This window comes from Platalea leucorodia (genome assembly GCF_965183815.1).
Source record: "Platalea leucorodia genome assembly, chromosome: 1".
Taxonomy (NCBI): domain Eukaryota; kingdom Metazoa; phylum Chordata; class Aves; order Pelecaniformes; family Threskiornithidae; genus Platalea; species Platalea leucorodia.
In genome coordinates this window covers 125,692,477-125,707,002 of record NC_138823.1, presented here as the reverse complement: position 1 = coordinate 125,707,002, position 14,526 = coordinate 125,692,477, and the positions used below count along the sequence as shown (strand labels likewise).

The 14,526-nt window shown below is 46.0% G+C and overlaps 1 protein-coding gene across 5 annotated transcripts in view; it reads left to right on the top strand.

Annotated features, from left to right (window-relative positions):
- The window catches only part of RARB (retinoic acid receptor beta), a gene marked incomplete at its 5' end in the record, with an annotated part of 197,150 nt that overhangs the window by 179,768 nt on the left and 2,856 nt on the right, over nucleotides 1-14,526 (top strand). For 4 of the 5 annotated variants that reach the window (XM_082325609.1, XM_082325607.1, XM_082325608.1 and 1 more), the window contains 3 exons: nucleotides 3,309-3,485; nucleotides 10,977-11,181; nucleotides 12,471-12,629. In XM_082325609.1, the coding sequence (XP_082181735.1) occupies nucleotides 3,309-3,485; nucleotides 10,977-11,181; nucleotides 12,471-12,629 (541 nt within the window). The remainder of the gene's footprint in view (nucleotides 1-3,308; nucleotides 3,486-10,976; nucleotides 11,182-12,470; nucleotides 12,630-14,526) is intronic. The other variant, XM_082325610.1, reaches the window with a different exon arrangement.

The window sequence follows — 14,526 nt, the reverse complement described above, 5'->3', positions numbered from 1 at the left end:
GCAGAGACGATGGATGTCTCTCTCCCCTGATGCTGGAGTGCATCACTGCTTTTACTAAAGAGGCATAGCAAGTGTTCCTGATTAGGGCAGAGTGCCCCTGTGAGCCTTGTTTCCTCTGTAAAGTGGATTTTAAAGACGGTAGGGATTCTGCTACTGTGTACGTTTCTGCGAGTACCTCATCCCGTATCGTTAATGCGGAGATAGAGCAGCCTGCAATGAAAAAACAAAAATGATGGAAAAAATGGGATCAATTTATGTGGCAAAAATGGCTGTTTAATTGGATTTCATAGCAAGGTTGGGCTTTTCCACTGATAAAGATGCCACTAGGGTGTATTACAGTATTGTTCCACCATATGTGCGCTGGTGCAAAGGCCTGGAAAACATGCAAGGCTGCTCCTGGAAAAGACACCCAAAAAACTGCTTCAGTGAAATATTCAGGAAAAGTCATAGCGTATGCATCTTTTTCACAGCATGGTTAGAGGAGATCCCCAGGCAAATTTAATCAGAGTTTCTGTTTCTAACATGCATTTTATTAACCCCATATTTCACTGTTCAGCCTATACATTGATATTGAGTCAGTTTTGCTTTTACGTGTTCAGAAATGCTGCTAAAAATCAAGCTATTTTCGTGACACTTGCAACTACATTCATTACCAAATAAAATGTTAAAAGTCTTTCCATTTGTAGCATCTTGAAGATAATGCGTAAACCACATTAGCTCCAACGCTGAAGAATCTGGCACCCAGCGTAATAAAACACCCAGTTATTTTGTATTTTATTAACTGCCCCTTCTCTTCAGTTTGCATAATAGTGAGTTAGATTTACATTTGTTAAGACAGCCATGCATTACTCTTAATAGAAGACATGTCAAACTTCCCGTTGCCAGTACTGCAGCATGATAAAGTAACCTCATATGATACTGATGAAGATTTCGTTCACACTTGCTGGTTTCATGCAACGTCTTTTTTTCCAGATGGATACCCTATTGTAAAATGATTTCCTGCTTTAGGCTCTGCTTTGTGTAGCTCTCCGCTATGCCATCTTTCTATGAACTGGATAAACTGCCTATTAAATTTAATTACAGCCTGAATGACTGCACATCTTGATCTTATTTTTTCTCCAATGTACTGTATTTCACCAAGGTCCTTGAGGATGAAATAAAATAAATCTGAAGGATGCATACTCCAGTAGCCAAAAGAAATGTTTCAAAGGGCATTACAATGACTGTTAACCCATTAGTTTTGAACTATTTTGAAGGCAATTCTTTAAGTTTAGGATTATAAAGACATTTTCTCCTATCTTTTCTTCTGTCATTTAAAAAACCAAAACAAAATAGAGGAAGCTCTCAGAATAAAAATCCAAATAGACATGATGAAGTTAATTTCTTATCTCTTAAAAAGAGGGGGAGCGGGGAAGAGCATGTATACACCTTCAAACTGTTCAGCATGGTTAGCATTTACTTTTTGTAATAAGGACCTAGTATAAGTATTACTGGCTCAAATCTCCACCCTGTTGCAAGTGAGGTTAATGTCGGGCTGGCGGTGCGCTTAGGACCTGTCAGGGCTTTCCCCTTGGTGACTGACGGTGGTCATGGCATCTGCTAAGGCAGCCCCAGGAGGGGGTGACAGAGCATCACAGCCAAGCTGAGCTCACCCCACGTCCCCTCAGCGACCTCTTCAGGCCCTGTGTCCTTCCTGTGAACTAAGGAAAGCTGATGGCTTCAAAAGTTTCCGAGGAGGTGGACATCCACACCATCAACAGTGATGGTGGCAGGGTCACTAGAGCTGTTTCCTCCAAGAAAGTGCAATCTGCGTAAATAGAATGCTTTTCCATGGCTGTTTATCTGCCATGTCTGTTAGACTTTTAGGTTGAGACTCCTCTCCTTCAACTTTAAATGTAATTTAACATTTCAGCTTCAACCAGCTAAGACTAAGGCAGGTAATGACATGGGCTTCCCTTGCAGCTGGGGAGAAAGCCACCACCTGAGGGGATTTTCCCTTACCTGCTTTAAGTACCTGTCTGGAGTGGGTGGGCCTTTTTTTGGAGATGCTTCTCTCTTTCTCGGTTAGTCAGCAAGCTCAGATGAGATGTGGAGGAGAGAAACTCTGCCTTTGGTTTTCCGTGGCTGCAGCTCAGCACCTTTTGCAAATTCAAAACCATATTTTTACAGGTAAAATTCCTCTTGCAATGAAGAGGAGATCACCTAAATGCTGAAGGCAGCTGCAAAATGCACACTAAATTGGGTGGCTCACGAAGTAGTGGGGGGGAACATTGCACTGGCTGCATCTGAAACAGCATTGGATCAAATGCTGCCAAAATGGGAACATGCTGCGCGCTGGGGAAGGAGGAGAGGGGCCTCAGGTATTTCAGAGCTCTGCCGTTACCTGTTTCTTGTCACCCCACAGAAATCACGGGTGGGTTGGAAACAACTCACCAGGTTTCCCTATGCCCCCATCTTCTGTTTGACTAGAGTCAAATAGATCACAGTAACTTTTGAGTTGGCTGGTTCTTGGCTGACATGTTTAACCTTTTCGAGGGTTAAGTGGTTATTCTGAATGTATGAAAACATGAGTTTAATCACAAACTTAACACAGATTTGCTATGCATCCTAGCAAATTACGGACTTTTGGATTAAGATACATGAATATATGGAAACAGTCTCAGAAAGATGCAGCTGGAATGTCCTTGTAAGACTTCAAACAGTGGGTATATGTTGGATGCACCGTCAAATGAGCATATAGCATTCATCAGCACACATGGTGTTTTTCCTAACGTCGTGTAAAGAAATGCGCTTTAATTCATGGGAGACTGTAGCTTGAGAAAGCTGTAAAACTCTTGCAGAGCCACAGAGCAGATAAATTAAGTAGAACTAATTTGCTAAGACCTTAAGTATGTGAAACTATGTTCCAAATATTGTGCTGCTTTTTCCAGATGAGGACCCGATATTCTTGTTCCACTGTTCATTTATATTTTCTGGGGTACAACTGTAAATTGTCTCTCTCAATGCACTTATTATATAATGGCAAGGAAGAATAATGATAGTGGCATTTGGAAATGTTTAAGTTCATTTGTATTCCTTGTACAGATGGCCTCTGCAATCGTAAGTAACGGAGAAATATCCAAGGAATTTTCAGGCGATTAATCCAAGTTTAAAACCAGCATCATCCCAACAGCAAGCTGCAGAAAATGCCTGGAATGTTAATAGAAAGTACTTCTGGAAGGAATACTCGGTTGTTGTTTCTTTCCCTTGAAAACCATTTACTGAAAGGGACGTTGTTGATTTATGGTGCCTTCTGTCTGTCTTTTCAGAACTCCAGTGCAGATCATCGGGTTCGACTGGACCTCGGGCTTTGGGACAAATTCAGTGAACTTGCAACAAAGTGCATTATTAAAATAGTGGAATTTGCAAAGCGATTGCCAGGCTTTACAAGTTTGACCATTGCAGACCAGATAACTCTACTTAAAGCAGCCTGCCTGGATATACTGGTATGTATTTTTAACATTAATGTTATACTACTAATGTATTTTCTATTGCTCTTTTAACTGTAATTGACAGGGAGAGGGGGTCAAATACTTCCCCGGCCTTATGGTTGCAAAATTGAACTTACCGGGCAGTCTGGGATGGTCCCGAGTGGACTCTAGCATGCTTGCAGACGTGTGTTATATGGGATGAGCACACTTCTCAAAATATTGTAGTAAGTCCTGATAGTTTGTGGATTTCAGTGTAGTTGCAAGACGGGCACATTTTGGTATTGTGGCACTAACTTGAAATAAGTGCAACTTTAGAAAAGTTTACTTCTTATTAAGACTGAAGAGAGATCTGATTCTTTTTCCATCCTCCTTCCTCCTCTCTCCAAAACATAATGCTATGTATAAAGGATACCTAGAAAGACAGTCCACTGTATAATGTTTTAGGAATGTGCTGCACCTGTGGTCATGAGCTAATTTGAGGAACAAGATACAAGTCCTCAGCGTGAGGTTTTTGCAGGTTGTAGAGGGGGACCTGGTGCGCCTGGAGCCCGGCAGGCGCAAGCCTCCGGCGTGCAGAACCCCTGCTTTCACCAGTGCTGCAGGCACCGGTGGCAGTGGACGCTGTAATGGACTCCGTACAGATTTAAGCTAAATGTCATTTAATTTTAAATAGGCAAGCATAGAACCTGCAGCAGGGAACTGTGCAGATGGGCTTGGAGTTTTTCTCCAGACCTTGCCACTATGTCAAGGCAAGCTGTCTTCCTTCCCTTTGTCTCCGGTTGTTTCTGTCACGCTGACCTTCAGAGGATCCCTCTGGGATATCAACATTTCTTTATCAAGACCTTAGAGGTCTTCAGGCTTCTGGTTGCAAATACGCTTCTTATTCTTGGTCATAGTAAACTTTCAGTAAAACAGTATTCTCAATCTGTTTTAAACGTATTTTAAGTATTTTCTTCTGAGCACAAACCTTCAGGTCTTCATTGAGCCAAGCATGGCCCAAAAGCCTGTGGTAGGATGGCTACTGTAGATATATTTTTTGGCATGACACAGGAGTTTAAGCTAGGGAATTTGAAGTAATTAATCTTGGAATTTCTAAAAGTGCATTGCTTCAAACAGGATCATATTAAGGAGGACATTAGCCGCTGTGACCTTTTCGTCTTGTTTTGTCAAAAGCTGTTTTGAAGAATCACATCTAGAGGACATCGATGAAGGAGGAAGAGGGGTGGGAGAGGGGAAGGGGTATCGTTCTCCGGGCTATAAAAAAAGGGAAGGTTGAGGTTGCCCTGTCGTGCTCAAGATTCACCTCTCGTTGTCCCCTTCGTCCAGGTACTCATTCAGACCATCTCATCGTTACTGTGTGTGGTCCCTCCGCGGGGCAGGGCCATTCGTTACCAATTGCACGCCTGTCGTCACCAGCTCTGTCCTGATAAGACGCAGTTATGTTCCCCTTACACCGAAAGGCGTAGAGTAATCAATAAACTGTGGCGTTGCCTCGAGTGTATTCTGCCAGAGGTATGGGGCGGGAACTGCTTTGTGCTTTGCTGCTGTAACCAGTAACAAATGGTTAATACAGAAACTACCCAGAAATGGTGGGGAGGAGTCAGGATATAGCAAGAATCTGTGCGTCTGAATTCTTTACCCCTAAAACTTCAGTCCGTAAGCTGCCCCCCCCTATTTGTTGCTGCTGTGCCCTGGCTCCATAGCTGCTGGAAAAAAACGCATCCAAATTCTGTGATTGCTCAGGATCCCGCGAGCTCCTGGCGCACTTTGTGAGGTGGGTGGTGGGAGCTTGGCCTGGGAGCGCGCACGGCCCCTGTGGCACGGGGTCGCCCCGGCAGCTCCGCTCGCTGCTTGCGCCGCCGGCCCTGGCTGGCCAGTATCGAGTATTTAGGGGTAGCCTTTCTGCTAGCCATTTTATCTGAAGTGCCTAGATAAAGGCACTTCACAGCCTTTGATCAAAGTGACTAAATAAAAGTCTAGTTGCCAGGTGAGGAAAAGAATAATGAAACAGGTGGTAAATGGTGACTTTATTTCAACTAATTAATGGATAGAAAGGCTCGATTCTTTAATACAGTTCACTACTTCTACTTTGTGGCCATGTCATTCCCGATCGTCTGCTCATTCTCTTTTTTATTTTTCACGGAGCTGGAGAAGGTGACGCATCCGAGCAAGCAGGGTGTAGCGAGTGCCATAGCTACCCATAGCAAGGAGGAGCTGAGGCTTTTGCAAAAATGGGAGCAGATAAGACATGGTTGCCGCAAAGAGCCCTAACTTTCCTGCACGACATTTACACAAGCTTTATGTGACTATTTTATGTGCCGCTTAAAAAGAAAAAGGGATAATTACCATGAGCATAGTAATGCATAGTGCACGAGCTGTCTGTGAAATGCCCATATCCATTAAACCCACATCACCCGCACATAATCGGAATTGCAGTGCAGCTCTGTATCTTTATTTAAGCTAAATTTCAGTACTCAGAGCGGTGTTTTAATAATGCCTATTTCCTCCCCCAGCAAGCTAGTTCTCCTAGTTATGAGGAGTGTTTTGAACGTTTTATTTTGGGCATTGAGACGCGGAGCGAGCACCGTTCCCCCTCCTGCTGCGTGAGCACCCGCTGCCGGTGGCTGCCCGGGGTCTCCTGTGCGAGCACTGCCCAGCGTGGCCGTGAGCCTCACCGGTGTGCGCTCACGATCCCGCTCCTGTGCGATCCCCTGGACGTGTCCCCAGAGCCGCGGCACAGGAGAGGCACAGCGTGGGGCTCCCAGCCCAGCCAGGTCGGGTGGCCAGGCTCCCCCCACCAGCAGGACCTCGGTTCGCTGCCCACCCAGCAGCGCTGTCTCTGGGCCATGGGGGGTCTTAAGCATTTATAGACCCTGCCAAGGGCTCTGCTCAGTTGGTTCCTGCGGCCATGGATGCCTAAAACCCCCGACAGGCTGCCAAAGGAAATGGCGCCAGGAGCTCAGTAAACTCTGCTGGGTATGGGCCAGGGAACTGTTTTATATACAAACAAACAAAACCTCTGGAAGGGAAATAACATCAAGCCTCGCAAGGCGGCTGAAGGCGCCGATCGAGGATGATGGAATTTATATCTGCTGTGGTGCCAGAAGTTTCAGGGATAAATACTACTAAAATTCAGTCAGTAACCCTCGTAAAGGCGAGTGCTTCTGTCTGCTGGTATGCTGGCCCGGCAGCGGTCGAGCATCCCCAGCCTCGCGGAGCTCTGGCAAAATGAATGTGGAAAGAGCCCGGAGTCCAGCCTGTCTTAAATCCGATGGATAAAAACCTGAGAAGTCCTTGAACGCTGATCCTTAATACTGTCAGTTTTGCTTTCTGTTGTAAAACCCTGCGCGTTAGTGCTAGGAAGGCTTTGGTGTGTGCAGAATAACCCGTGCTGATGGGGTATGGAAGCCCTGCGGAGGCTTGGTCATTGCTTCGGAGTCACCTGCTTGGGTTTCTCCTCTCGGGAAACCGTCCCAGCCGGCTAAGGCAGCTAGCGTGTAACAACAGCATTTCTTAAAAAAAGCCCAGCTTGCCTTAACAAATCTGTTTAAAGTGAGTAATAATTCTATGGTAGCAACAATTTCATAAATGCAACTTTCTGGATGGTTTTGATTCTGTGCGACCCATAGAGTTTTTGCTTTGTGATTTGTAACTGGCTCATGGGAACCCCAGACACTTTAAGATATAAATATTCCTTAAAACAAAGGGTCCTTTAATCATGGGCAAGAACCTTATTTATGCAAGTGGCATTTAAGAGCAGAGTGACAACTAAAATACTTGGCTTGGTTACAAATTCTAAACAACATCGAGGACATTAGGAGGATGTCTTCTAGACAGCGGTTCAGTTTAAAATGGAGAGAGATACCGTGATTTCTTATTTTGAAGTGCTGACATTTCCCATATGTTCTTCAGTGAATATGAGCTTGAAAACAGCTTCACTTTGACACTGGAAATTTGCCCAAGAAAGGTTTAGCAATATCCATGGCGTTTTGCAGACTTGATGAAGGACAAAAATTTAAAAAAAAAAAAAAAAAAAAACCACATTTCAAATGATCTGTCTCGGAGTTTAATAACAGCGTGTTGTGGGATAATGTCGAAGGAATGCAGGAGAAACCTGAGGCCCGATTGCTGCAGTCAAGGACCCGATTCCTGCAGTCAAGCTCCGTGCATTGCAGAAAACACATAGCTGAGCTTCAGCTGTGCCAGCGCCCCAGCAGAGCCACTGCCGGCTCCTCCAGTTAACGGCTGGCGCGCATTTAGGTATGAAAGCCTGAAGTCTGCCTTTTGCAAAAAGCCGTCCCAGTTGCTGCCTAAGCTTGGAAGTCACTAAATGCCGCAGGACCTTTATGTTTTCATTACAAATTTTGCAAGGCCCCTGGAAGTCTCTTTCTGTGCGTGCCCACGGGGGCTCTAGGCTGAATAACCTAAGCCCAAATTCATTCCCGTTGAGGATCCAGCCTGGAAGTCTTCCTCTGCGTTAGCCCTGGGGAGCGGTGATCTGGTAGGTCTTTGCTGGGCACCCCCAGCACACACCCCCAAATGGAGCGGGGCATACGGCACGGGGGGTGAGCACGGAGAGCTTCGCAGCAAGGGAGCCAGCAGCCCGTTGCATGGCAGGAGGTGTGCCTGCGGCCTCCGGGTTGTTTGGGACAACCGCCCCGGGGCACCCCCGTCCCTCTGGGTGGTGCGGGGCTGGCGGCCGGTATCCCGACTTGCCCTCGGAGGGAGGATAGGGAGGAACGGTATCTGCCGCCACTGCTTGGGCAGCTGGCGGGGAGGCTGCCGGCAGCCGTCGGGAAACACCACGGCGTTGCCCAATTTAGCTCCAAGTCCTGCTCCGCTAATTCGTTGGGCTGGGAGTCCTGAGGGGTGTGGAGGGAGGAACTCTGGTTGCTAAGGCTTAGCAGTTAAAATAGCACTGAATTAAAAGGGGCTGCCTTTCTCCCCAGCTGAGTTAAGGGAAAATCAGTACCACTTAAGAAGTACAGAGCCTTGTTCCTCCAAAAGTTGGATACCTGATCATCACAGGCCACGCACCCTTACTGGAAGGCAGCTACTGTACGTGCAGGCTTCAGATGGGAAGAGCTGCACTCCAGTTTCTCTTGCATGCCATTAGAGAAGTAAACCAAGTAGCTCTTGGGTTTCTCAATAAATACAGAAAGTTTTCAAACCTTGCTTTTCTGGAAAACAACAAACTCTGCATGTTTCTTCTCCTTTCTGTACAATCCTTTTAATGATTTAAAAGGATAACCAACAGCGAACTTTAGGAGAGAGAACTGCTGGTGGTTACTGGCAGCGCAGAATACAGTAAACATGCTGTCTCTTTAGACAGGGTGCCATACTTTATAATGTTAATTTCTGCTAATAACCCTGAAATACACTTTGGCTCTTGCACAAATCCTTTGGAGTTACCAGCAGCCTTTTAAGATCACTTATATTAGTGGGGAATTTGTGGCCAGTGAAGAATTTGAGTGCTATGCATTTGTATTTGTGCCTCTCTTCGTCACTGATTCGAGTAATTTGAAGAGCTTGTTCTGATTCAGGGGTAGGGAACGTGAAACACGCCTGTCCAACCATGGAGTCTCAGTGCTTCAACGTATACCACAACGTGAGATAAGATTATGGCTGAGAGAGAAGATCATTGAAGAGCCTTCTGCAGAAATACACCCTATTAAGTCTCTTACCGAGGGATTTAAGGAGAGAAATAAAAGCTTCCCCGTAGGTCTCTTACATGCCATGTCCTCCTCATTCTCCTCCCTGCTTATTTGGAGCAGTGTTGCCAGGGAAAGATGAAAGTGGGAGAACCAAGCCCAGACTGGTCAGCTGCCAAGCGCTGGGGCCTCTGACTCACAGCCTCCACAGCTTTAGGAATAATTAAAATTCGCCCTGTGCTCACTTATATTCGTGTAAATCTTTTTTGTTGAATCTTTAAAACAAAGTAGGATGGCTGTGTGGGAAATAAATACAGTCAAGCCCTGAAAAAATATGGCTGCAGTCTTTGCTCAGCTAATCAGCTAGACTTCTGCAAGGTTTTATTTTATTTTAGTTTAGGGATAAGTCTTCTCCCACCTCTGATTATTTTAAACATTAAGCATTGATGTGTATAACAGAAATACGTCAACATGATGGACATCTCTTTTATTTGCTCCTTAAGGCAGTGTTCATTAATAGCAGCTGCACAAATGAGCCCGTGCCGCGCGGAGGCTATCACGGGGCACATCCCGGCTTCGCTCTGAGAGGCGAAAGCGTTCGCACGCTCGCTCTCTCCGGCCGTGCTGCCGCCGCGCCTCCGCTGTGACAGCGCTCCGGATGCTGCGGTTGCCCCAGAGGCATTTACTAACAAAATGCAGAGCATCCTCAGTGTTTTATTCACGCGTTTTGCATTCCTCCGTGGCCAGTTGGAGGCGTGAATCCCCATCCTCCCCTCCGACGCTCTTTCACCTGGGGTCAGTGCTGGGTGGCTGGCGTCACACAAGTTAACTTGCCAAAACCAACGCTGCCCGGGCTTGCACAGGAGCGAGTGACACCGTCAGCAGCGGGAAGGTGTGCTTTGCACCAGGCGGGCAGGGGCTGCACCCTTCCCAGCACCCCTGCCCGGGGATGGGGATGGGGGAAGCGCCAGAGCCCCAGGGAAGTCCGGAGGCCAGCTGGCTGGCAAGGAGGTTTGGTGTTAGGGCACATGGAAAGTCAACAACGACCGTAAAAGACGAAAAGCTGGGCCAACTCCTCAGGTGGCTGGCCGGGCTGCCGGCAGCCCCGCGCGCCGCCGTGTCGGGGTTCAGAGTTTGTTAACCCGCTCAGGTGCGAGCTCCCAGGCTGGCAGGAGAAGCGTCGCTCCGCGGAGACCGTCACCACGGCCGCTGGGGAGATGGGGGGCTCTGCCCCGCTCTCCGGGGAGCGCTCGCGCCGGGGCTGCCTTCGCGCCTGGCGTTTTCCTATCCGCTCTCGCAGGAGAAAGGCAGGCAGCCCAAGGCACGAGTGAGGGTCTGCCTCTGTCACCGACTCACAGCTGTCCGCGCTCACTCCCACGAGGTACCGCAGAGACACGTTGTCCTTACCAAAGACACGGCCCAGGGAAGCACTGTCGTGCAAAATTGATCCCCAAAATCAATGAAATTTGTGTACGTTCGAAGAGGTGAGACATGATCTTGCTGGATCGAATCAGCAGTGCAATAGTGTTTCATAGTGAGGTGCTTATAGCGTGCTAATTAAAGAGCGGTTTACGTGAATATTGTGGTAATGTTGGCGACATAAGTAGCGCGAATTGCGTAGAAGTTTTGATTATTTCATAACTAGGGGGAAAATTTCTGTTCTTAAATTTCCGATATAAAAAAATACCTGTAGTCAATCGTGTATATTTATGTTGTTCCAGAGAATTTTTGTGCTACTAGAACTGAAGAAACTGGAGCTTGATTTCTGGTCATTTGCCGCATTGAGAAAATGGAACAAACCTCTCATGGATTGAATTCTTCAGATTTCATTTTTTTTCTTTTTGTCTTTCCACAGATCCTTAGAATTTGCACAAGATACACACCAGAACAAGACACCATGACCTTTTCAGATGGCCTTACCCTAAACCGAACTCAGATGCACAACGCTGGATTTGGCCCCCTGACTGATCTCGTGTTCACGTTTGCCAACCAGCTCCTGCCTTTGGAAATGGATGATACAGAAACAGGTCTCCTTAGTGCCATCTGCTTAATCTGTGGAGGTATCGTACAGCATGAGCTCGGATGCGTTTGAAAAGGACAGACACGATAAGATCTTCATTTATGTTTTACTTGTTTTGCTTTATATTTTATATAAAGTGTATATGTAATATTATTATATATGTTATATAAACCACTTAATGCTAAAGGTTTGTTTTCCACCGGTGGTAGTTATTGGTTTTATTATTGATACGTCTTTGAATCAAATCATTCTGTCAAGCAACCGATCCTATTATTCGCCTGATAAAGGATCTGTCCTGCTGCATTTTCTTATAAGCGGTGTATGGGTACCTGTATGAACGACCTTCATTACGGCAAGATGCCCGTTACGCAGCTTTTACTGATAAATAGAATTGCATGGATACGCATACAGCTACATTCACACCGAAGTCGTCGGTGATCACTTTCTTTAGGAAAAAAATAGATTGTACCGTGACATTAGCGTAGTGGCACTGATGACACGATTTGAGGGGGGAGGCTGATTACAACTTGAAAGGGACGTTGTCAGGTAAAATCATGGTTTTAAAATACAAAGAGCCAACTCTCAGATCATTTCCAAAATCCTCTGTAAACTTCTGTTATTTTAATCACCCAGTCACCTCCTTTGCAAACTCTGGACTAGCAATAGCAACACACTTTGTTTAGTTGGGCCATTTTGTTGAAATAAAAACTGGGTGCTGCTAGAGAATGTCTAAAAAACAAGAGTCAGGCGTTGTTGACAATGGCCCTTTAGTACAAAATCATTCCGATTTTATGTGTCTCTAACCATAACCCTTCAAAAGCGTTGATGGGTTCTGAGATGTCATTAATATGTGACTGGTGCACCCTGGTTTATGGGTGACATTTGTTGTCACTCAAGCTAGCACTGCCATCTGCCGATACCTGATGGTAACTCACTTTATTTTGGTATCGATACAAAAAATGAATTAGCTGTAATCCCTTGGTGTACCTAGGTAGCTTATCAATGACGCGTACAAAACGAATTCTGAAATCCTGTTTGCAGCAAGGTGTTTCCCCCTTGGGGAGGGAGGTGCAAGAGCAAACTGGTAATTCTGGACCACTCAAATGACAACCCTTTCCAGTCACCAAGGGAAAAATGAATCTGGGTTTCAGAGAGCCATGGTTTATCCTCTTCCTATGGGACACTCGCTACAGAGCGTGGGTCATAAGTGGAGAGAAAGATGAAATTCATGGAGTTCTACTCAAGAACATGGAGGAGCTTCTGTGATTGGGAGTTTGTAAATAAAAAAATATTTAAAAATCATGCGAGTGATATGATACTTTCCTACAGATCGCCAGGACCTTGAAGAACCAATGAAAGTGGATAAGCTTCAGGAACCGTTGCTTGAAGCACTGAAAATTTATATCCGAAAGAGACGACCCAACAAGCCTCATATGTTCCCAAAGATCTTAATGAAAATCACAGATCTTCGTAGCATCAGCGCAAAAGGTACAGTGTCTGCCAGTAATTCAGCAGTAGTGTCAGCGTTACGTTTCGGAGGAAACCGGCCTGGAGACCTGGGTCGTTATTTTTTTAATATATCTAAGAAAGGTCCTTGTGACCTTTCTCTTCCCTTCTTCTTTATGTCGCTCCCGCGTTTAAATTGGTTCTGCTCTAAACATACGCGGTGCTATGTTCTTCATGCAACCTGCAGTGAAAATGACGGCTTAGGTACGAGTAGATTAGCAAATCATTAGCGTGAGCTCTTTGTTAGTCATTTTAAGACAAGACAAACACCTGAATGAAACCTTTGTTAGTGTTTATAAGGGGGTGTGGGTCAACATGTGCTTTGTGTCACTGATGGCTTTCAAAAAAACAAAGTCACTTTACAGACAGCAGAAAACATGCGTGCATCCAAAGTTCCCCTAACCTGTGATCTGACGTCCTAAAGGTTTGGAACCGATTTGACCCAGGATTTTGGAGATTCAGGATCTCTTAATCCAAAGTAACCATGCTTACACATGGATCGGGTTTGTTTTAATGTTTTGCGTAGTCTCGTATGTGATTGAGCGATCGTGTGAAACCCACACAGTCTCAGCGCTAGCACATGAATTCTCTAAAGCGCGGGTACAGTTGAACGCTTCCGTTGCATCGGCGAGGCTCCCCGCTTAGCGCTCTGCCCCTCGCCACGCGCGGCCGGAGAGGGGAGGCGGGCCGCTGCTCTCAAAGCAGCAGTGGCCGGTCAGCGGCGCGTCGGCTCCTTGGCAGCCTCTGGGCACGCCTGGTCTGCCCCGTGCCCTGCCTTCGACGGTGACTGCACCCCTGTATCTCCCCAAGACCCCGTTTCAGACGTGTCCAGCTGTTTCACACACGTTCACCTCCAGGCTCCGGGGGAGCGGTAGCGGAGCCGTACCAGCCTGAACACAGAGAGTCTGAAGGGCCACAGTTCTCTTTTTTACAGTGGTTGATGCAGTTCCACTTCCTTACTCTGCTTGCTTAACTACAGAATTGCTACCCCTGATGGATAAGCAAGCACATGAGCTTGTACGTACAGGTACCTGGGTAGCTATGGAGACGGGGTTTGTGCTTTTGAAGAAATTAATAATTGCATTTGACATGGTTTTTGAGAAGACTTCAGGGAAAAAGAACAGCAGTTAAATCGCTCAAATACACTTGTTTGTTTTACATTAAAACCTGAACTGTTATACTTTAAACAGTATATATCTAAGTTAAAAGATTAAGCTATAGCTACATTTAGAAAAAGAAGTCAGCAATTTTTAATTGGCTTGATTAGTACCAAAAGAATAACTTAGAAGGGAAACACCAGAGCTGGAAGGAAAAAGTATCCTAAAAAGGAACCGCTTACCAGGTTCCCTAAAGCTTGCTGTTTACCCTCAAGTAAAGCAAGCTCCACCCACCTTAATCTCCAAAATAAACTTACAGCAGTACTCAGCTATACAAAGATTTAGGGGAGCGCTTTCCTTCTGCTGTTCTTGCTTGTGGGAAATCTAGTTCTGCTTTCCTGCTTCTTTGCCAGAGCCCTCCAGCTCCTCAAGATCACGGCTCTGTGTTCAATGCACAAGAAAGGATCCTTCCTTCCATTTGGACATAAGTATTTAATTATATCATTAACGTTTTATAGCAAAACTAAATCCTACCAAAGGACTGGTGATGTCCTGGAGGGGTGGGTGTGTCTCCAGTCTCATTTGAAAAGATGTACATTAGAAAGTACCGACTCCTGAAGGTACGTGATCCCTGAAAGCAATGACCGAAGTAAGCAGGAACGGGAAAGCCTGAGAACATCTCCTCAGACCAGAGCTCCTTCTGCAGCGGCATTCTTCCGCGGCCTTAGAAGAACTGCAACACAAGCAGTAAGCGTTGGGGGGCCTGCAGCAAGAGAGCGGCT